The sequence below is a fragment of the Notothenia coriiceps genome, unplaced genomic scaffold, assembly GCF_000735185.1.
Source record: "Notothenia coriiceps isolate Sejong01 unplaced genomic scaffold, NC01 NC01_scaffold00000665, whole genome shotgun sequence".
NCBI lineage: Eukaryota > Metazoa > Chordata > Actinopteri > Perciformes > Nototheniidae > Notothenia > Notothenia coriiceps.
Genome location: NW_011333366.1, coordinates 29,530 through 50,050, shown reverse-complemented (window position 1 = coordinate 50,050; position 20,521 = coordinate 29,530). Strand labels below are relative to the sequence as shown.

General features: G+C 39.9%; 3 protein-coding genes across 5 annotated transcripts; all 3 read right to left on the bottom strand.

Moving 5' to 3' along the window:
• Positions 1-148: 148 nt before the first annotated feature.
• LOC104956202 (transforming protein RhoA-like) lies at positions 149-7,048 on the bottom strand. 3 transcript variants are annotated; one of them, XM_010783672.1, is made up of 6 exons: positions 6,963-7,048; positions 5,805-5,900; positions 3,743-3,802; positions 2,177-2,297; positions 1,944-2,074; positions 149-1,852 (listed from the first exon to the last, which is right to left on the bottom strand). In XM_010783672.1, exons 2-6 carry the CDS (start codon positions 5,898-5,900, stop codon positions 1,679-1,681), a joined length of 582 nt encoding a protein of 193 aa, XP_010781974.1. In that variant the 5' UTR covers positions 6,963-7,048; the 3' UTR covers positions 149-1,678. The 3 variants fall into 3 exon arrangements, with proteins under 3 accessions (XP_010781974.1, XP_010781983.1, XP_010781970.1); XM_010783681.1 differs by lacking the exons at positions 5,805-5,900; positions 6,963-7,048 and having other exon boundaries at positions 3,743-3,925; XM_010783668.1 differs by lacking the exons at positions 3,743-3,802; positions 5,805-5,900; positions 6,963-7,048 and adding an exon at positions 2,887-3,070.
• Positions 7,049-7,906: 858 nt separating this feature from the next.
• usp21 (ubiquitin specific peptidase 21) lies at positions 7,907-12,462 on the bottom strand. Its single transcript, XM_010783776.1, has 11 exons — positions 12,307-12,462; positions 11,795-11,851; positions 11,567-11,684; positions 11,363-11,477; positions 11,000-11,119; positions 10,840-10,904; positions 10,554-10,741; positions 9,732-9,810; positions 9,524-9,631; positions 9,126-9,240; positions 7,907-8,530 (listed from the first exon to the last, which is right to left on the bottom strand). Exons 1-11 carry the CDS (start codon positions 12,460-12,462, stop codon positions 8,440-8,442), a joined length of 1,212 nt encoding a protein of 403 aa, XP_010782078.1. The 3' UTR covers positions 7,907-8,439.
• Positions 12,463-13,395: 933 nt separating this feature from the next.
• Positions 13,396-19,850, bottom strand: arhgef3l (Rho guanine nucleotide exchange factor (GEF) 3, like). Its single transcript, XM_010783660.1, has 13 exons — positions 19,679-19,850; positions 19,391-19,439; positions 19,224-19,274; positions 18,592-18,648; positions 18,315-18,422; positions 18,070-18,228; positions 17,669-17,731; positions 17,160-17,256; positions 16,574-16,650; positions 16,097-16,354; positions 14,919-15,089; positions 14,394-14,586; positions 13,396-13,909 (listed from the first exon to the last, which is right to left on the bottom strand). The coding sequence occupies exons 1-13, from the start codon at positions 19,714-19,716 to the stop codon at positions 13,662-13,664; spliced, it is 1,569 nt and encodes a 522-aa protein (XP_010781962.1). The 5' UTR covers positions 19,717-19,850; the 3' UTR covers positions 13,396-13,661.
• Between the last annotated feature and the right edge of the window lie 671 nt (positions 19,851-20,521).

Below are 20,521 nucleotides of genomic sequence, written 5' to 3'. Positions count from 1 at the left end.
AAATGGTATACTGTTGTAGAGAAATGGTTTTCTGTTTCGATGGCTGTGCTGTTGGTTTGATGAAAGGAATTTTGATTCTAAATAGTGGGTTTAGCGATTGAGAAAAACTGTAATAGCGAATAAATGTAAAGAACACATAAATACCTTACAACAGAAACCCTAATATCAGCTTTATTTGGAAAAAATCCAGAAACAAAAACCATAATATGTCACAGTACAAAAAGCAAAGAAAAAAAAAGAAAGGAGCCCATCCCCAAAACCTTCCAGCCTTGCACCCCAAGCTTTACCTTCAATTAACTAAACAAAACAATATTACGGTTACAATTGATCATTTAACTGACATAAGCTGATCAAAACAGCAGGATTATGTAAAATGATTAAAATATGCTAAGAAATTTAGAGACATCAACAATAAAAAGTTATAGTACAATAATGACAATGTCATTAAAGGAGGGATGGGGAGAATGGAGAAAAAGGCAAACTTGAAATACACATCATTAACATGTCCTTACAAAGCCTTGTAAGACATACAGTACACAATGGACATTATAGTAATAAGATAAGCCTATCATCTATCTGAAAGAATATTCAACTTATCAACTACACCACTCGTGATTTGACCCACCGATTAACACAATCAAATGAATCTCTGGTATACACAAAAAAGGTCCTAAAAACTCATATGTTTAACCTGATTGTGCTTCTAGGTAAAGTACAATGTCTTCCAGTAAAGTGAAAGTTTCTATGTCACTCTGAGTAGCTGTTAATTCCATTACCCATCTGAGCCATAAAATGTGGCCATCAGGGGTAACTTTGGCATGGAAATAAGGGGTTAGGTCAGTGACGCAGAAGGCCTTTCCATGCATACAGTACATAGACACATATGTTAATACACACCCACACAAATATACACACATTCACTGCATGCAGAACTGCACTGGAAAAAACAAACCACCATACAGTTGCACACACACACACACTCACACACTCTTAAGTACAGGTAAGTAATTCAGTATGGGAAATCAACTCATACAATCTAGTTTAGGCATACCCCTGCATAGCGCCTGAGTCAGAATATGGGCCTGAAGGAGCAAAGCCAATGACAGGGAATAAGCATTCACAAATGTGATGTGTGAAAACTACAAATGACAAAATAATACCCTATCTAAGTTATGAATCCCTACCCCACAACTTACGTTTCTTTACCATTGCTCTCAAGGCACTACATGTAGGCGATACTGTGTAAAATCCACTTAGACATGGTCTTAATTCAAACCTATTTAATATTTATGTCTTTTCTCCGTCTTTCTTTGTCATGTCCCTATTTTCTTTGGCCTGGTAAGGACCTTTTTCTCTCTTCATTCCCATCATGGCACATTTTAACCCCGTTTAGATCTACTCAACTTCAAATCACCCCCCCCACGTCCTGCCCTACAGACCTTTAGAAGTTTTTGATAGGCTGAAGCAAAATGGCACATCTTCTAATGTATAGACCAAGGTGTAAAAGCCTTTCAAATAATTTGAGACCTGTTTTAATTTGTTAAGGATAATTAGGTGATAAGAAATTGAGCACACGCAAATATTTTCTGGGCCCACCCCAATTTTCTCCCGTGTCAAATCTCAATGAAAGCTGCCCATTCCATCTGTGCTTGACGGCAGCTTCCTCCTCTTCCAGAGCCTATAACAGAAGGCAGGTGTTCTTCCTGCCACGTTTCTTGGCCTGCAGTGCTGCCCTAGTTGCCATCTCAAAGACTTCCCTCACACCATCTTTGGTTTTGGCAGAACACTCTTGGTAGCCATAGGCACTGATGCGGTTCGCCATCTCTTTGCCATCTTCGAATTTAACTGGTTCCTGGAGACATAAGCCGGAGAGAAGGTTTACATTTTGGACATTTATACCAACAAATGTGCACCGACCAGCAGTTTTAGACAAAGTAACTGACCTGTTTCATTTTGGCAAGCTCTCTTCTGGTGTGGTCGTCATTGCGCAGATCTTTTTTGTTACCCACCAGGATGATAGGAACATTTGGGCAGAAGTGTTTCACTTCAGGTGTCCACTTCTCTGGAATATTCTCTACAGTAGGCGGAAGGAAAGAATACAGTAATTAACAACATATATCAATTTCATAACAACAAGGTGTTTGATACATTGTGGTGTAACTAGCAGAGACAATACCTAAACTGTCCGGGCTGTCTACAGAGAAGCACATGAGAATAACATCAGTGTCGGGGTAGGAGAGAGGCCTCAGCCTGTCATAGTCTTCCTGACCGGCTGTGTCCCAAAGTGCTAGCTCCACCTGAGAAGAGAGAGAGATACATTTGAGGACATAAATGAATCATGAAAAAGTAAAAAAGGCAGTTTCAACATTTAAGTTACAAAATAAGTCAGACTTATACTTTAAATAGTAAGACAGCCAAAAGAATAAAATAGAAAGCATATTCAGGTAATAAATAAATATTCAGAAATAATGATCAATATTTGCTGTGTATCTTAGTCTTGAATAATAGTGAACTGAAGGTCTTTGGTTCTTGTACTAATAATAGGACACACAATCCAATTTAAAGTAGAACTGAAACAAAACATACAGAAAACTAATCAGCCACTATTCTAATAATTGATCAATTATTAAATCATTTTTCCAGCAAATATTCCAAACATTTGATGCTTTCAAAAGTTAGAATGTGGAAATTATGATTTTGACCTGTTTTGGACATTTGATCGTTTTTAATAGTTAGTTTTCCCCCTAACTGGTTAACATTTAAATGAAGACAAAACTGTATTAAAAAATCCTGAATGTGATAATTAATTTCAATTAAGTATTACAAAATGTTCAAGGGCCCTTTGGACGCCACAGATCCTAGTGTCCTCAGTGTTTTGTGTCTCACCTGTTTCCCATCCACTTCAATGTCGGCCACATAGTTCTCGAACACAGTGGGGACGTAGACCTCGGGGAACTGGTCCTTACTGAAGACGATGAGCAGGCAGGTCTTTCCACACGCTCCATCCCCAACTATCACCAACTTCTTCCTGATTGCAGCCATCTGTTCAAAACAGTACAAAACAAGGACATACTTTAATAAAATGTAGCAATAATAANAGCAACTTCTGTTCGCCGAAGCGGCCTACAAAACTTCTACAGTCCTTTGCAACCCATTTGGCAATTGTGTTGGTTAATTTATCCGAGGTGGACTTGCTTACTGGCCTGCGTTCATTCAGGGTGGTCTGACGCAAGCCAGGTGTTGCACTGGAAGTGGAAGCCCCAACAAACGCATGCTTAGCATTGAGATGGTACTTTAAACTTGAAGAGCTGCGGTGGAACTGAAACTCCTTCTTGCAGTGTGTGCAAATCACTATTTGTTTATTTATTGTTCCATCTTTGTTCTTTCTGAACTCAAATTCCCCATCCAGATGCCCAACCTGTTGTTCTAGCTCCATGCTGTTTATATGCGTCCGCCCCGCTGGAACACTAGAGGGACCTCTAGTGTGTTGGTGGGATGTATGGGGCGGGCCGTTCTGCGCATGCGTTAAATGCGTTAAATATTTTAACGCACTTAATTCAAATAATTAATTACCGCCATTAACGCGATAATTTTGACAGCATTAGTATAATTGTATTCAGTAAATTAACTTCAAAATGAAAAGTATATCCAAATTGTCCTGTAATTGAGAAATTGTACAACATTTTCCTCACTGCTTCATAATCATCTAAAATAAAAGTGACATTTCAAAAAAGTAAAGTACCTGTTTCCCATCCACTTCAATGTCAGCGATGTAGTTCTCGAACACAGTGGGGACGTAGACCTCCGGGAACTGGTCCTTACTGAAGACGATGAGCAGGCAGGTCTTCCCACACGCTCCATCCCCAACTATCACCAACTTCTTCCTGATAGCAGCCATCTGCAAACAGAACACACTGAGGTCAGTCTATATATTAAGCAATGAGACGAAACATCAGTAAACTGGTGAGAAGAAAGTGTCTTCATCCAGAGGGGGGGAGGGGGAACAATGCAACCAGAAATAGAACAGTGAGGCGACGAGGGGAAAAAAGATGATCTAAGTCTGTTTTAGAGCCGCACCCTCTTCCCTTCCTGTGTGTGAGGTGGAAAACAGAGTCCGGCCTAGGGTCTGCACTGGGAGGGGGAGCAGTGGGAGGGGAGGGAACAGGAAGAGAGCCACAGTGTTTGTAATGCTGCAGCCTCTGTGCTCTGACACAGGGCTGCATGTGCACAGACTGACACAATCACATTAGAAACAACCCTCGTGTGTCTTCTACATCCTGGGATCTAAAGCTCTGGATGTTATTGTTGTCTCCTGTATACATTAAAGGTGTATGCGTGCCATTGTATTGTGTCAGTTACGTGAGAATGACCACATATACAGTATAACACACACACACACACACACACACACACACACACACACACACACACACACACACACACACACACACACACACACACACACACACACACACACACACACACACACACACACACACACACGGCGGCCTGCCAACAATACAGCTTTCACCATCCTACGACTGCCTGGACCAAAACAAAGAGCTACCCTTCTGCCTTCACACCAAGTGTCCAAGTCAAACAGCACTCAGGCACAGAAAACAACCGGGTGGGGAACAAGGTGGAGCATTTAGCAGCTGAGGAGCAGTTAGTGGAGCGAGAAAGAGCTAAAGAGGAAACATAAGCACCCGTAACTTAGGATGCTGTTTTTGTATCTACTGGGTTAGTAAATAAGAATCTGTTTGATAACAAGTTCCCCATATAAATGTAGGGGTGATTGTATGCCATGATTCTGTTTACAACTTGTTTTCCCAGCAAAGTGGCCAAAAATAACTTATTGCAGGCTTAAGAAAACAAGAAGAAGGCCTTACACAAGAAAGCACTTGAAAAATAACTTCATTGATAATCATCAACTTCATAAGATCAACAAGCCCAAACACATACACTGGTAACTGCAGCATGACCCATATCATGTTGTGCTGTGGGATGGTAAACAGTGAATAAACAGTTGGTTCCTCTGAACTGGTCAGCAGGTGGGCTGGGGAGGTCCTGTTGATACCAAATATTTAGAGAAACTAAACCCAGGTCAATTCTTACAGGCCGCATGGTGGCTCCTCTACGCACTGACCAACACCGTTTATTCTGTCATTTCAAGACTTCTTGATATATCATTTCTTTCTACAGCTTAGTTTAAAGAGATAATGAGCCCAGACGTTTGTGGATGTTCAAGAATGACATTTGCATTTCCAAACCCTTCCTTTGATTCTCAGCTTGTGTTGGCCCCGGCTACCATTTTCACCACAAGAATTGAAAAGACAATTGTTCAGTTTCTCTCCCACACATTCAATCAGACCAGTGTGTTGTCAGTTTGTCTCTGGAGAAAGCCACCTGTTCTTTGTGATAGCAGGCTGCTGCTGCTGCTACTCGGGATGGGAACGAATAATCGAATATTCTTTTTTTTTGGGAGGGGTGCCCTAAGTTGATTACATATGATCAAATGGAAAAATTCAATGTATACGACAGTGCCATAGCTCTCTCTCTCTCTCTCGTCCGGTTATACTTCACTCGCGTTTATGTACAAATCCATCAGATCTAGCTAGTTCTAGCTAATGATATGGCTGCTGCCCCTCCCTACACGCAGACCACGCAGACTCAAACCTCATCTTATGCCCAAATTCCAGCTGAGAGGGTCTTCTCTACAGCTGGCCTGATTGTNCTGTACCCTTTGTCCACTCTGTGTTTTGGTGACCGGCCACATAGTTCTCGAACACAGTGGGGACGTAGACCTCGGGGAACTGGTCCTTACTGAAGACGATGAGCAGGCAGGTCTTTCCACACGCTCCATCCCCAACTATCACCAACTTCTTCCTGATTGCAGCCATCTGTTCAAAACAGTACAAAACAAGGACATACTTTAATAAAATGTAGCAATAATAAAACCCAAACGTACCTTTACAAAATGAGCAATGATTCAAGATCATTGCTCATTTTGTAAACTTTAAACACAACGTTACAATTATAATGCTTCCTATGTTTTATCAACAGTTCACCATGGTCAGTGGGGTAAAGTACATTAACTTAAGTACTGTACAACCATTTTGAGGGGACTTTACTTGAGTATTTCAAAATGTTCTACTTTCTTCTTCTACCCCACTACAATTCAGAGATTAATAATGTACTGTTATCTTCAGTTACTTTGCAGATTTGGATTAATGATTTAAAATATAAACAACACTTAAACAAGACTTTAGTTGCACCTGGAGTAACATTACCTAGCTACCCTGCAGTATACAAAGTCATTAAAACTAGCTGATAAACACATTCATGCATCAATAATTATAATCAGAACAAAAAAAAATGCATTATTTTGAAATGGGCCTATCTGCATAAAGGAGTACTTTTAGTTGTGGTACTTTGATGCTAATACTTTTGTACTTTAACTTAAATAACACATTGAATGCAGGACTCTTAATTGTAACAGAGAATTCCTACCGTCTGGAACTTCTACTTTTACAAGATCTGAGTATTTCTCCCACCTCTGACCATGGTTGCCATATAACGTGAGAAGTAACAGCTCAGTCAACGTTAGCAACGCTAGAACACCGGTCTCCTTATCTCAGAGTTTCACTAAAATACCCTGATTCACAAGGTACATCCAACTTAAAACGACCCGACTAGCACACAGGGAGGCTGAGGGTGTAAACATGAGACATTTCCGTGCTGTGTTCCCATTCCTGCTGAAAGACTGTGCAGTCCGGGCCTGTCAAACCAGCTAACATTAGCTAGCAAGAAAGCTAACGGTGTTTCCCGTGGTTAGGATCACTGTCATTAAAGGTTTTCTCTCTGAAATCATATCTTCAGCATTCATTGCACCGCTGTGATACTTCTCTGAGTGAAACAAGAATCGGCATTAAAGTTTAAAAGCTATAACTGAGTAAGATTACCGCTTGATGTTTCTGTGTCCGCCTTTCTCCTCTTCCTGACCGACTGGAAAACTCCGCCCACTGCTACTGCGCGCATGTGCACAAGTACGTCATTTGTCGGTAGGCTGTGGCACCTTTTTCCAACTTGAAGATACAATAACATGGCACCACTATTAAACATTTTAAAAACAAGAAGGCAATCAAAACCATATGTGTATTTTTTATCCCTGTTTTCTTTATATTTCAATGAACCAAGTGTTATGGAGTATTATTTTTGTTGAGATTGACTCTCCTATGGAGCCAATTTCCTGCCATAACTCCACAGTCCACAAACAAACTAATCATGTTTTACAAATGCCCTATGATTCACTAGCAGACACCGTGTGGTTTGCAAATATAAAACACTACCTAATAAACCAATTCATTTTTGTTTCGCAAATTAAAACCGTAACTATCAAACAAATACATTACATTTTTCTAATAAATAATGTTCCGGAACCAAATACAGCGTCTTATTGTCCCTAGTTCTGTTTGCTTACAATTAATTGAATGGCAATAACGGCAAAGCATATTGGGCCTGTCTTAATAACCTAATATTTATTTATAATTAAATTATTTATTTAATCTCATATTCATAACATTATATATATATATTTTTATTGGTAAATAAACCTAGCAACCCCTAAAAGATAATTGTTCCTACAAAAACAATTAATTGGCGCACCTTCTTTAATATATTTGTGTGAATAATTAATGTCCTTTAGCTTTGTACACTGTCCCCTGGAAATCTGGGTGTTTCTTTAATTGTAATTGATTGCTCAGATGCTTTCAGTGATCTTTTATTGATGTTTCAAAAATCAATTATGCATTACATTCAATTGTGTCATTTGAGGCACAAATGTAAAAAAAATATATACATACATTTATATAAACATAGAAATTATAATTCTATTGGAGGGAAAAACAGTCCACAATGTTTTCAAGTTTCAGGATTAACTGTAAGAGGAAACATACACTACAGACCTTTTCATTTTGAGTCATGTGCCCTTTATTATCACACATTTAAATGAAATGCAATTATATTGGGTCATCAACTGTTGCCTATTTGTATTCTACCAAATATGTATTTTTGTTTATTCGGGTGTATCACAAGCATGAATCATAATTATTTAACATCAGGAGCTATGTATTGTGTGCAAGTTCACCGCTCACTCCTGCCTGAGAAGTAGGGCAGACACTCTTAAGGCTGAAGTGTGTCTGAGCTGCCTCTGTCTCTCACTGAGACTCTTCAAAAGCATCTCCATGATTCAGGAGGGGAGATTGCCTCGTCAAGCTCTCCTTAAAGTGAGCATGGCGTCTCCCTCATCCTCCACAGAGATTATTTGAGGGCATGCTCATTGAGATTGAGCTGCCCATAGATGCCAGCACTGCTGCTTATTTGTTTCTATGGACACTGGAGGTTGCTCTGATTGGCTGCTTGGCTCAGCCAGTGTCGGGTCTATTTCCTGATGGTGGTACTGTTGCTGCGCTGGTAGAACAGCACATAGGCTTGATTGGTCTGAAGCTGGTTCTCTGAGACTGGAGTAACACTGTAGTTGGGAAGATGGAAATAAATCATGAGAAACAGTTCCAGGTTTATATTAGTAAACGGTAGTGTAATGCAATGAAGTTAATTTACTTTATTTAAGTACGATTTGAGGGTATTTGTACTTTACCTAAATATTTTCATTGTATGCTACTTTATATCACTACATTTTGTAGGACAATAATGTACCTTTTGGACATTTTTCTCACAGCTTCAGGTACTAGTTACCTTACAGATACACATAATTAGCCAATACAAAATACAAATCAACTAATAAATAAACATGTACCCAGCAGCAGTATATACACAATTAAAATTAGCTCCACCTTTACCAGCTGAGATGAACTGATTAATGCAATAATATACTTAATCAAGTAACTTAATGTATGATTTTTAAAAGGGCCAATATGCATGACAAATATATTTACTTGTGGTTCTTTATTTGTATGACAATAAGTAAAACATCCCAGTACTTCTACTAGCACTTGAGATGTCTCAATACAGATGACCTACTGACACAGCAGGCTCTTGTACATATAGACAATGCTGTTTGCAGGGCATTATAAAACAAAATTATTTGTGTGCAGGACGTTTCTCACCTGGAGTCGTTGTAGAAGCACCAACCATTTTCATCCGAACAGCAGGCTGTGTAGTGGCCCATGTTCACTGTGCCAGCATGGTTACATATTGCATATAAATCATACAGAACTGGACCTGTGGGGACATACAGAGATAATATGACTTATCTATTCCATTTATGAGAACTGATCAATTTCAATTATGTAAACAATGAAAACGTCTACTTATTGTTACAAATAGTCTAGAACTTAATTATCAAACAAAGAGTAACACAGGATGACTGGATAAGATGTTGAATACATGCTGATTATGTCCTTATTACCATTTAACAGTAACATTCATGATTGCATGTAAAAGGAAGTAATTAATATGGTTGAATACATTAGACATTAACTAAAGAAAGGTTTTGTTTGGTTACCACAGTCGACAGGCCCGTAGCGTCCGAGGTCCAGGTTAGTGAGAGGGAAGGACACATACACTGTGCTTTTACTGATAGACCAGCGAGATGTGGTGAAACGGTTCAGATCTGATCGAGACTGTTAAGTACCATCATAAAGTCATGTACTAAATCATCACTTGCTTATAACAAGCTTAATACACTGAGTAAGAGCTGTGGTCAAGGATACGTATCACAATAACCTGCGGAAACCTCTGGATGGAAAGCTGCTTGGTGCACTCAGTGTGCCTGTTACACCTTTCACACATCTGAAATCACAAAAACAAACACCTCAACATTTTAAAACATTTCAAAATACACAAGGTCCATTGTCATAAGCTATTTGTTTAAAAAAGTTAATAAAAATTATCTGGAATATTGATGAAAGTATTTTTTCTTTTTTCCCCCAGTACTGTTATTTGACTTCTTATTTGCATTACTCTTTTATTGATACAGTAGTGAGGTAAGTAAAGCAATATAGGTCAGGTAGTACTAGTTAGTCCTAACTTTGTCAATCTGTTTAGAAAGTTGAAGTATTTTTTAATACTTCAACCTTCATTCAAACTCTGGTCTTTGAAAAGGTTTTTAAATCATCTAACTGTAATCATTTTAAATATCAATATATCATGACATGCAACAGTTTGAAATCAAATAAAAAATTACTTAATTGTATTTCTACAGTACTTTTTTTGTTTTATATTTCCATTTGACCGGGGTTCACACATTTATATTTCCTTTACCCATCTTAGTACGTTTTTGTTTGCTTTGTTTTTCCGTTGACACAGCATAAGCTCTTTGGCTTCATGTGCACATATAAATAAAAATAAATAAGGATAAAAGTAAGAACAATGATTTATATAGATAAGAGTACAAAAGGTGTAGGCTACAGATGGACACAAATCCAGTTTTGGAACAAACCATTCCCAGGTTACAGTGCCTTATTCATTGACATTTCACCCCGAAATGTGAGACACTTCAATCAATTGTAATCCATTACTTTGTGTTAACCTACAGGGGAATTGTCCTTGTCCAGTTTCTCCTCCTGAGAGAAGAGCTCCAGGCACTCCCTCAGTGTGACCTGCGCAGAGGAGCTCCTCTTGGGGATGGGCAGCGACAGATCACAGAACACGTCGAATGTGTTGGAGGAATGGGAGCACACGGAGCAATGCAGCGAGCTCCTCAGCTGGCCCGAAAACAGGTCTATGAGGAGGGGGGTGAGGAATTACCAGAGGGTTGCCTTAATTTAATTTAATTAAATGTATTCTGATGGACAACGATGACTGCATTGCTCTCCTTACCTACTATTCTGCTGTCATCTCTCTCCAAGTGTTTCTTCCACATGGCAGCGGCCTCTTCTGAAATCCTAAAGGTTAACAAGACATGCGTGAAAAAGAGATGTGATCACATGAAGACTTCAAAGTTTTAAGGACAGAATCTTTCCCACATAATTATACAAACCTAAATCTGGCAAATGTTTGCTCAGGCTCCTTTCCTGTTCTTCGAACATAGGGTCTGCGATTGATTTCTGTGTGCAGCTTGTCCAATAGGAACCTGAGGAACTCCTGTGCATCCTGTTGACTGGGTTAAACACAGAGGAAATACTCCTTATTGTCACTAATTAAGGAAGCTATTTCTATATGAACTCTGCTTCAAATCCAATCTATACACATTGTAGAAGAGTAAACATTGAATTGAAATGGTTTACTGTTCTTGTCTTGTCCTTGAAACAGTTGTGCTGATGCACACATGGATATTGTATTGCATGTAAGTCTAATGGAAAGACAACCTTGAGGGAAAGAGAAACATCATCTTTAATCTCACCTGTATCCACTGAAGTAAGGCACCGCGTCTTTAAAAATGTTGTAAAACTGTCGTGGGTTTACGACTCTGTCCCCTTCATTTACATCCCAAAGGCCTGACAGCACCTGAGAGAAGGCTGGCACAGGGAGACAAAGAGCAATAACAAATGAGTACAAATGAAAACATAGCAGGAAGAGGAGGCAACGACAGGAGAGAGGAACCTACCTTCCATGAGTTTAGTCTCCTCTTTGGAGAACTTGTCATCCCTGTAGGACTTGAGGAGGCTGTAGTCCCGAAGGCCACGCGTGTGAGACAAGCATTGGATTACTGCGTTCAGGAAGCACTAAATTGAAGACAAAGCAAAAGGGAAAGTGAGCCTGTTATGGCAAAATGTATTATTAGTTAGCCATAAAGGACTTTAATTAAGGCTACAATGCATTACTAAGCACTCACTGTATTTCCTATGTTTTTAAGGCCAACTCTTCCATTTCCTACGGTGAGCTTCTCTTTCTGGGAAAAAATGACAACACAAGAAGCTATTGACCCAAACTTTGTCATCAAGTATACACCCTATTTACATTTTTGTACACGTGTGTTCAGGTGCATATTTGTCCTGTTATTTCACCCCTGGCTGTGTCTGTAAACCATGCTACTTTTCTCTCTCTTAACCCTGCCGTGTCAGTGAATGTACAACATTGGTAGGACAGATTTAGCCTCCTTATCCCAACAGCATAACAAGAGAGGCTAAAAGGAGGTCAGCCTGAAGCATTCATCCTATTAGAGACCAAGGAGTGCTGACAGCTGCTTAAACACGTGTGTGTCAGCGTGTACTCTCCATTAATTCTTTTTCACAATCTCGATCTGTTTATGTTTTTTTCTCCAGTGTCCCGAATTCCACCTTTAAGTGCAAGACTTAAAGGTTTTACCATACATCAAGGGTTTATGATTTGTTGTGTTTTTCTCACCTCATTGTCGGTGACCAGAAGCAGGCCCATCAGTGAGGTGTAGAGGACAGAATGGGAGATGTCAGCCGTCTCTCGCTGCAGGCCCTTCTGGGAGACAAGGGTTCGACACAGGGCCTCACAAGACCCCTCAGCATTGACACCACTAGCTCCGGGCATCCTATTTTACTACTACACTTTGGAAGCGTGTATTGTGTCTCCTAGGACATAAAGAAGGGCTTCCCAAAAAGAAAAACGCCAGGCGGTTTTCACCACCTCTGTTTATTCGCAGGCAGTGTTAAAGGTGAGCAGACTGTGATTGTAGTTCATAAGAAAGTCCTCTTTTTTTCCAGGGAAATGACAAGGAGTGTCATTAACAGCTGAGGGGAAAAGAACAGGGTTGATTTGTGAACGAGAATCCCTTAAAGGTAAATCCTTGTTTTGAATAGATCTATCTTGCAATTCCCTCTCGTATTTACAGCTTGAAGAACAGCTAGGAAAGTCAAGGTCTGACAGACACCTCAATGCAGCCAGATATAAACATATCAGGTTCAGGGTACATCTTTACAAAGAGAGGTCAATTCTAGAGAACTCCCATCAAGTGCACATTACCTTAAGAATATACAACATGAAACAGAATATGCAGAATCTCACAACAAAGTTATGTTTTGATCCGCTGTCGCAGCTAGCCAAGTCATTGTTGTTAGGCGTAGATAAATGGTACAATCTTGTAAACAAAGTAAGTGTGAAAATCATTTCTGACAAACATGGCAGCATTAGTAAAATCATAAAAGCTGTTTTGACTCACCTGTTTATTTGGTCACTCTATCTGTGGACAAACTGTCCCAACCAAACTGTTCCCATCACCTGCTGAGCTGTTAAAAATGCATAAGGGCACGGCTACTGTTTCACTGTGTATTGAAGGCTAGAACTGAAAGTCTACCTCTGTCCTGCCCTGTCACCGGTGTCAGAGAGAGAGGGGGAGAGAAAGGAAGAGGGAGAAAGAGAGGGAGGATAATCATCACTAATCTTTTCTTTGTGGATCTTGTTGGCTATACTTAGATAAGTGTATGCAGACTTTGCCATGTGTACTTCAGAAAAACATTCAAGTGTCAGTTTATTTAGTAAAAAATTAAACAGAAAGAATCTATGGAAAAGTTTTACGCTGTAAATTCACATTCAGAAAATACTGTTCTCAAGCTGTACAGTTATCATCACCACAAATACACAATACTTCAGCAAATGCAAGAAAATACAAAATCCATGCAGGAAATTCTATATGTCTGTCCAAGCACAATGATCTTTCACTAACAGTCCATATTTTATTCTCTCCAATGTCAATGTACAGATAGAAAGACACTCCCCGGGCCTCCTGGTCTTCAGCGACTGTTATGGTCGGCCATGTCTGTGTCCGAGCTGAGGCTGAGGTCGGCTATGTGACACAGGATGGGGTCGGGGGGGAGGCAGAGCTGTGACTGGTTGCTCAGAGTGGTCCTGTCCCGGGACTGGACGATGGCCCGCCGCAGACAGGTGATCCACTGCTGCTTGCTGAAGGAGTCGTTGGCCTGCAGGCTGTAAGGGTGAGCTTTGGAGCGCCCCCTGCTGCTCACACGGAAACAGTTCTTCACTGGGAGATAGAGAGACGGAGGAGAGGAGGGAGTAAATTAAGTGGAAGTACATTTGTCGGTTTCACTTCAAGAAATGTGGCATTGATTTCTCTGTATCTATAGGCTTTGTTGTAGACAAAATTGAATGTGTAATACTCATTTTGCCAGAAACATGGCAAAACGTATATATTAATAACAATAATAATAATCAATATGAAAATAACAGCTCAAATAATTGCTGAAACAATTGATCATTCTATCAATAGAACAAAAATCGTTTTGACTTTGGTCATTCATCACTGATACCAACTATTTGCTAGTCATAGATTCTAAATAAAGGCCACTTAATGCTTTTGTGGTATATCTTTATATATTTAATATCTGCGGGTTTTGAACAAAGAAACTCAATGTTACTTTGTGAATGTGAACTTGAAACTGACCTTTTTTCATGTATAGTTTAATCCATAAATATATAAATATTGATCTATCTTATAAGTATGTTACCTTTGTCATTTCCTCCAGTAAAGGCTCCCCTGAAGGGCCCCCCTCCACCAGGCTCCCCATCTGGGATCTCCTCCAGGTTTATCAAGTAATTGGGCAGAGGCTGTCTGTAGACATGAAACACCTGACCTCCATCTTTGTCCTCCGTCGGCCTTGATAGCACCAGGGCCAGCTCAAACAGGAATACATGCAGCCGCTGACAGAGGACACACATATGCAAAGTCAGAGGTATGGCCTAACGGAAATATTTACTACCATATTTGAACAGCTATAAACAAAATGTAGGTCAAAATGCATCTATTAATCAGATATAATGTCATATCTTGGGCCAGGTAACAAAAGCAGATCATACACAGTGCAAGAATAAAGGGTAAGGTACAAGGTTTGTATACAAGGTTTGTATTAAGGGCAAAAGATAACAACCTTAAGTGAGGCAGAGAGAAGCAAAGGTCTGTATACAGAGTAAATTATGTTTAGGTGCAAACAACAACCTCAGGATAACCAAAGGTCTATAAATAGAGGTGCTACCTGGCCCTTGTTGTTCTTGAGCTCTCCGTGGCAGTAGAGGAAGCGGGACAGCTGAATCTCTTGTAGTCTCTGGCTGTCTTCAATGTATGCGAGACCCCTCCTGTAGAACTGGCACTCCGCCTCTCCGGTCTTCTTGTTGACCTCAGCCACGATGCTCTGGATTATGTCCAACTGAACACAACAGATAGTCTTAAATGAATGTATTTAAGGTGTACATTTTGAGTTGAGATCTGGGTTTGATTAAGCCATGTATATTTCAGCAAAGGAAGATATGTTTACAATAGTAACATCCTGTTTGTGAGCCTTTAATGTCCACAGAATAATACTAAAGGCATTCAATCAAAAACTGTCTCCTTAACATATTTTTAAACGTATCATCCCTCAATAAATACAGATACAGACCATTTTATTTTTGAACTATGTCACATCACAGGATCACCTCAGGTCATGTTTCAGAAAACAATATATTTTGCTACCATTTGGAGGCGCCAATGTGCAAAGTGTTTTACATTATGAAGGAACTACGAGCTAAAGCCGAATGCCTGGACTTCACAATTTTCAGTCTCATGGATTTCATTATAGGAGAAAAAACCTAAAGGTTACAAATCCTAAATGCAAAATAATATTTTTTTATTGAATGATTTACAGTCTTAGGTCTTAATAATTTGTGTAAGTGTGTCCACAGTCAGCCAGACAAATGTTGTGTCAAGTGCTACTAATACAGACATTTTAACCACTATAGACATCCGCTCCGCAGTCTCTGGAGAAGCTTTTAAAAAAAACAACTGAAGACCCATCTTTTTACTTTGGCTTTTGTTTGTGTGAACATGTGTGTGATGTGTTATGTTTTTATGTTTGTTACTTTCGGGACTCTACGTGGTCTGTGTTTTGTTTTTGAGTATGACTGTGTGAAGCACTTTGAGAATTGTATTTCTGTGAAAGGTGCTATAATAAATACACGTATTATTATTATTATTATTATTATTATTATAGTAATTGTGAATATAATGAAATAGGCAATAAGAGTATTTTTGGGTATGTAAAAACAACATTTCAGCCAATTTAAAAAAAACACTGGTATATTTAAAGCAGCACACATCTTGCCTTAAAAGCCAAAGTATAGACAATATAGATCCTTTTAGAAAAAATTGACATGAATTTGTGTATCTCTAACTCACAGCATCAGGCAATGAGTCCTCATCCGGGTGCTCTGGAGGCGTGCACTTCTGTATCTCTTTCAACAGCAAGGGGTATTTCACCAAGCGGCTCCGAGGAAGATCCAGGAAGTTCCAGAGGTCCAGTTTCCTGCTGAACGAGGACTCCTGGCAAAGGCGCAGGAAGTGCTCCACCGGCTTTTCCTGCTTCTTCTGGTCCAACAGGGCTTTAGCGCCCACCTGGTTACAGCAGTACGTAACATAGGCCTCAAGGCAAGGAAACTGCAGAGAGGAAGAGGGGAGGAGGGGAAGAGGGGAGGAGGGGAGGTGTGATGAGCAATGAGAAGAAACGTGCGGTGAGTTAAAAAGCCAGACTGAACTCTGTGGCTCCGGTTTAGAGAAGAACATGATAGAGTAAATACAGGAACTAGAGAGAGTGAAGGAGGCTGTGCCATTTTCTCTTATTCTCTATCAGTCCTTGGTAACCATGGAAATACTCACCCAGTCCATTAGAGTAGGCCCCACCTGCCCGACTGTCTTCTCTGATCCCCGCAGCCGCTCAAGGCGACTCAGAAGATCTGGTAGGAAATAAAAATACACTCAAACTGTTGTATTGATATTTGCCAAATGAATACCAGGGTAAGTACAGCTCGGAGAGAGATGAACATTAAACTTCTTCATGTTCCTTTGCCAAAAAAAGCATAATCAGCAATCTCTCACTCAGTTATGCCAGGCATCTTGAATTAAATAAAGTAATCCTTTAGAGGCTTTTCTTGTAGGTCTTTTTCAACACATCAATGTCACCACATTCACAAAATGTACTGTATGTCGACATCTGGGACCTATTTGCTAAATCTATTGTGACAGTGTTCAATTCAGTGTTGGTCCACTGTCATGCATTTTATGAAAGAAAAACTATAATATTTGAATATACAGGGTGTGAAGTTAACAGATACAATAATGAAACAATGAAATCCAACAAGCGACAATATTTACCCAGATTTTGTATTTAGCTCTGAATGCCTTATACATGATTAGGAAACTAAGAGGCTGATAATGGAGAGTTCAAAGCAGAAACACGGTTTACCTTGATGGAGAGGAATGAGAGAGTCCAGCGTACCAAAGATCTGTCCACGCTCACTCTCTGTCAGGATGTCCAACTTCAGCATGGGTTCATAGTACACCTTGTATCACACAGAGAACAGTAAGCAAAAGTACCTAAAGGAGAGGGTTAATGCAGCAGCCTAAAGCCTGTCAAAGGGTGAAATCAGCAGAATGTGTTCTGATATAAAGTAATAGCAGGGGCGGATTATGACTCAATGGTCCTATAGGCGCCTCGTACACATGCTTTGTGGTGGTTTTGTGTCTCCTTGCAATTTCTTTGTGGTCATCTCTTTGTAGTGGTTCAGTGCCTCTTTTCATCATTTTGTGTTTCTTTTTAGCTGTTTTAGATTTTTTCTGGTCATTTTTCAAAGGGGGGGGGCGGCTCGTACCTCTTATTAGTCTGTCTAGTTTCTTTCCCTTTACATATTGTGTCAGGGCCTGTATAGTAATAATTCCAGGGGTAAAATATGCTTTTATTTAGTGTTCACGTACCTTCTTGACCAGACTGAGATCATCAATGAGTTGTCTCTCCCCCTGAGTCAGCTCATAGATCACCTGCAGAACACACGTGAAAAACCAACATGTGGATGTAAGTACAGACAATTCACACATGCAAACACACACTTGCATGTGATGTGAAATTACAGACGGACAGCATGAAATCTCACAGCTGATTGTTCTAAAAAGGAAGTTGAGCCTGGAGTGCCAGCTCACATCCTCTTTCATAATCATCGTGTTGGGTAGCGCTGCTTCATATAGGGCTCACTAGTGGCACACTGCAACCCCATTTCCCCTGCGCGACCCACATACCCCGCAAAAACATTGCAATAATAAGACCTGTGCTAGTTTAGTTTCTGCAGCTGATCTAAGGTCAAACCCACTGCCCTTCGCACCTCTTGTCTTTTGATCTCCTTTGCAGTGAGGTCATGGCTCTCCACAGTGTCGCTCCAGCATTGGCTGTTGCGTCGGCGTGGAAAAGAAGAGGCCTTTGTGCGAGGGCGCATGGCAGCCGGGGGCAAAGGTCGAGCCTCTGTACGAAAGCTAATAGACCGCTGTTGAAAAGAGCAGTGAACGTTAACACCGTTAGCTTTTGTTTTTGTATAACAACAGGTATATGAATGTGTTTGTGCATTGTTACCGAAATGGACTGTCCTATGCGTTTCAGAGCAGGGGTCTTCACCGGGGTTATGACGCCTGTTAGGCTATTTGACTTCACCACAGGTTTCACCCTTTTATTACTGGGCTCCTAAAGTGAAATCAACATTAAAAACATACATTTCCAGCTTTTAATATTTAGACAAAATGGTCCACAAGCTTATCACAGTGCCATTATTCAAACCTTTACAGGTTGTACATTAGATTAATTTAAAATCACGTAACACACATCTGACACCTGCACAGGAAGAACACCTTACCTCTGAATCCCTCATGTGCTCGGACATCATCTCATCATCCTCATCTTCCTCTTCATCCTGATAATGCATAACAGGTCACACAAAGGCTCAAAGTGAATTGAGAAAGACATGACGGTGTTCAGGAAGGAGAGAGATTTCAAGAGGGGTGAGATGTTGCATGGTGCAGATCTCTCATTTCCTGTGTGACTCTTTCAAAGAGGAAGAAGGTTGAAGCTGTGCTTCTATAGTAAATACAAGATGTCTGCCTGTTTTTGCCACACTAACCACATCAGCTGTAAATTCACTCAAGTGTCAGACTGAGATGTATTAAAATACCTTCAGTAAAGAATGTATCTCTTTGTGTGCTTATGATATGCAAGATAAAGATTACATCAAAAGGGTCTTCTGATAAAAAAAAGTAAAATAACGGTTGCTGAAATGTAACATACGTCCTATAATCAACATTAAATGGAATTCAGAGAACCTCCTCTTCTCAACCGCACAGCTGAACATGTTCTGAATCATAACTCTGTCAGCTCTCAGCATTGTGGTCACAAAGGTAAGGTTGACTAACTTCCGCTACAGAGAGACTTCAGAAGAGATGTAAGATGAAGAAGAGGCAGTTTAAATGGTGCGTGTCAGATATGCCTCACCTCGTTGATTCTGATCGCAGGTCCAGGTGCCGGGTCTTGTTTTCTCTTTTTCTATACAAGCAGGAATGTATGTTAAATGAATATTATTGGTTTTAAGAAGAGTGCACATCTGGGTTTAGAATGAAATAATGGCCTTAAAAAAATGAATGAGATGTTGGGTGACTTACCCCGGCATGGTCACAGGGGATAGAGTGTGCCTCCCCTTGTGCTGTGGACCTTAAAAAAGGGCAGAACCAAACAGCCACTCAGTTACCTTCTTTTACCTGAGATACATCTCATCACTAACACACAACACTAAATAGCTGAGTAAGTCATAGTGTCATATGCCTACTTTACTTATTTGGCAGATATGTGCTACGTTATATCAAAAGACATTGAAAGAAAGGTAAGTGAACAATATCAACGGGTTAAGATTTGAAACCACAGATAAAGGCGACTGTCAAAAGGTATCATACCAGGAAGTCCTCGTTTCAACTGTCTCCTCCACTTCCATCTTGTCTTCGTCTTCAATGCATCTTCACAGAAACATTACACATTCCCAAAATGAGAGGTTGAAATAATCCAAATGCACTCCGGTCTCTTCTACGTTTGTGTAACTCAGCGAGTTGTTTGCAGGAAGCTTGTCAGAGTTAAGTGCACTCCTTCCTCTTCACTTTCTTCCTCATCTCGCACCCAACCACATCCTTTAGGGCTGCTCATTTTCATGCACCGGCTCGTCAGAGTTTAAAATGTGACTTATTGAAAATCATTTAATTTAATTAACTAATAAATCATTTTTTATAACACTTTGTAGATCAAAGGGCCCGATTTAATCAAAAACATTCACTGACAATAGAGGAAGCGAGCAAACTCATAACAGAAAATATGAAGTGCTCTTTTTCAAAAGTTGAACTATAGTTATTTTTTTATTTGTCTTTCTATAGAAATGTGTGTATTGAAAACATGATTACGGTTTTTCATTTTAAATTCACAGGTAGTCATTTAGCTGATGCGGGCTGTTTCCGGGATATGACCTGTAGTGAAACTTCTGATAAAGTGCCAGAAGCAGGTCACACAGGAAAAACTCATCAATACCCGACACGTCACACAATGCATTTCATTTTTTTTATTTAAACCTCAGAAAAAAAAACAACAACCAGAGAAAGCCTTTTTTTTGTACATGTTTATTCACTATCACACTAAGTGCTCTCATTTCAAGATACATCTCATTGCCTTGCTCTGATACTGTAATGTCTTTTGGAGATAATAAAGTAGAAAGAAGACAATTAATGATCAACAAGTTGTTTGCGCCCGCCCCC

Bases quoted from the DNA above. Each gene is read 5' to 3' on its own strand.
- arhgef3l (XM_010783660.1), bottom strand. From the start codon at position 19,716: ATGGAAGTGGAGGAGACAGTTGAAACGAGGACTTCCTG. The intron at 18,229-18,314 runs GTAACAATGCAC...TCTTTTCAACAG, and splicing joins GCATAGGACAGTCCATTTCG to CGGTCTATTAGCTTTCGTAC. The intron at 17,732-18,069 runs GTGCGAAGGGCA...TGTGTTCTGCAG, and splicing joins AGGAGATCAAAAGACAAGAG to GTGATCTATGAGCTGACTCA.
- LOC104956202 (XM_010783672.1), bottom strand. From the start codon at position 5,900: ATGGCTGCAATCAGGAAGAAGTTGGTGATAGTTGGGGATGGAGCGTGT. The intron at 3,803-5,804 runs GTCTACGTCCCC...CAGTTCCCGGAG, and splicing joins GTAAGGACCAGTTCCCCGAG to GTCTACGTCCCCACTGTGTT. The intron at 2,298-3,742 runs GTACTTTACTTT...CTCTCTTCTCAG, and splicing joins TTGAAGTGGATGGGAAACAG to GTGGAGCTAGCACTTTGGGA.
- usp21 (XM_010783776.1), bottom strand. From the start codon at position 12,462: ATGCCCGGAGCTAGTGGTGTCAATGCTGAGGGGTCTTGTGAGGCCCTG. The intron at 11,685-11,794 runs GTGAGTGCTTAG...TCTTCAATTTAG, and splicing joins TTAAAAACATAGGAAATACA to TGCTTCCTGAACGCAGTAAT. The intron at 8,531-9,125 runs GTGAGAAACGTC...TCCCAACTACAG, and splicing joins TGCTTCTACAACGACTCCAG to TGTTACTCCAGTCTCAGAGA.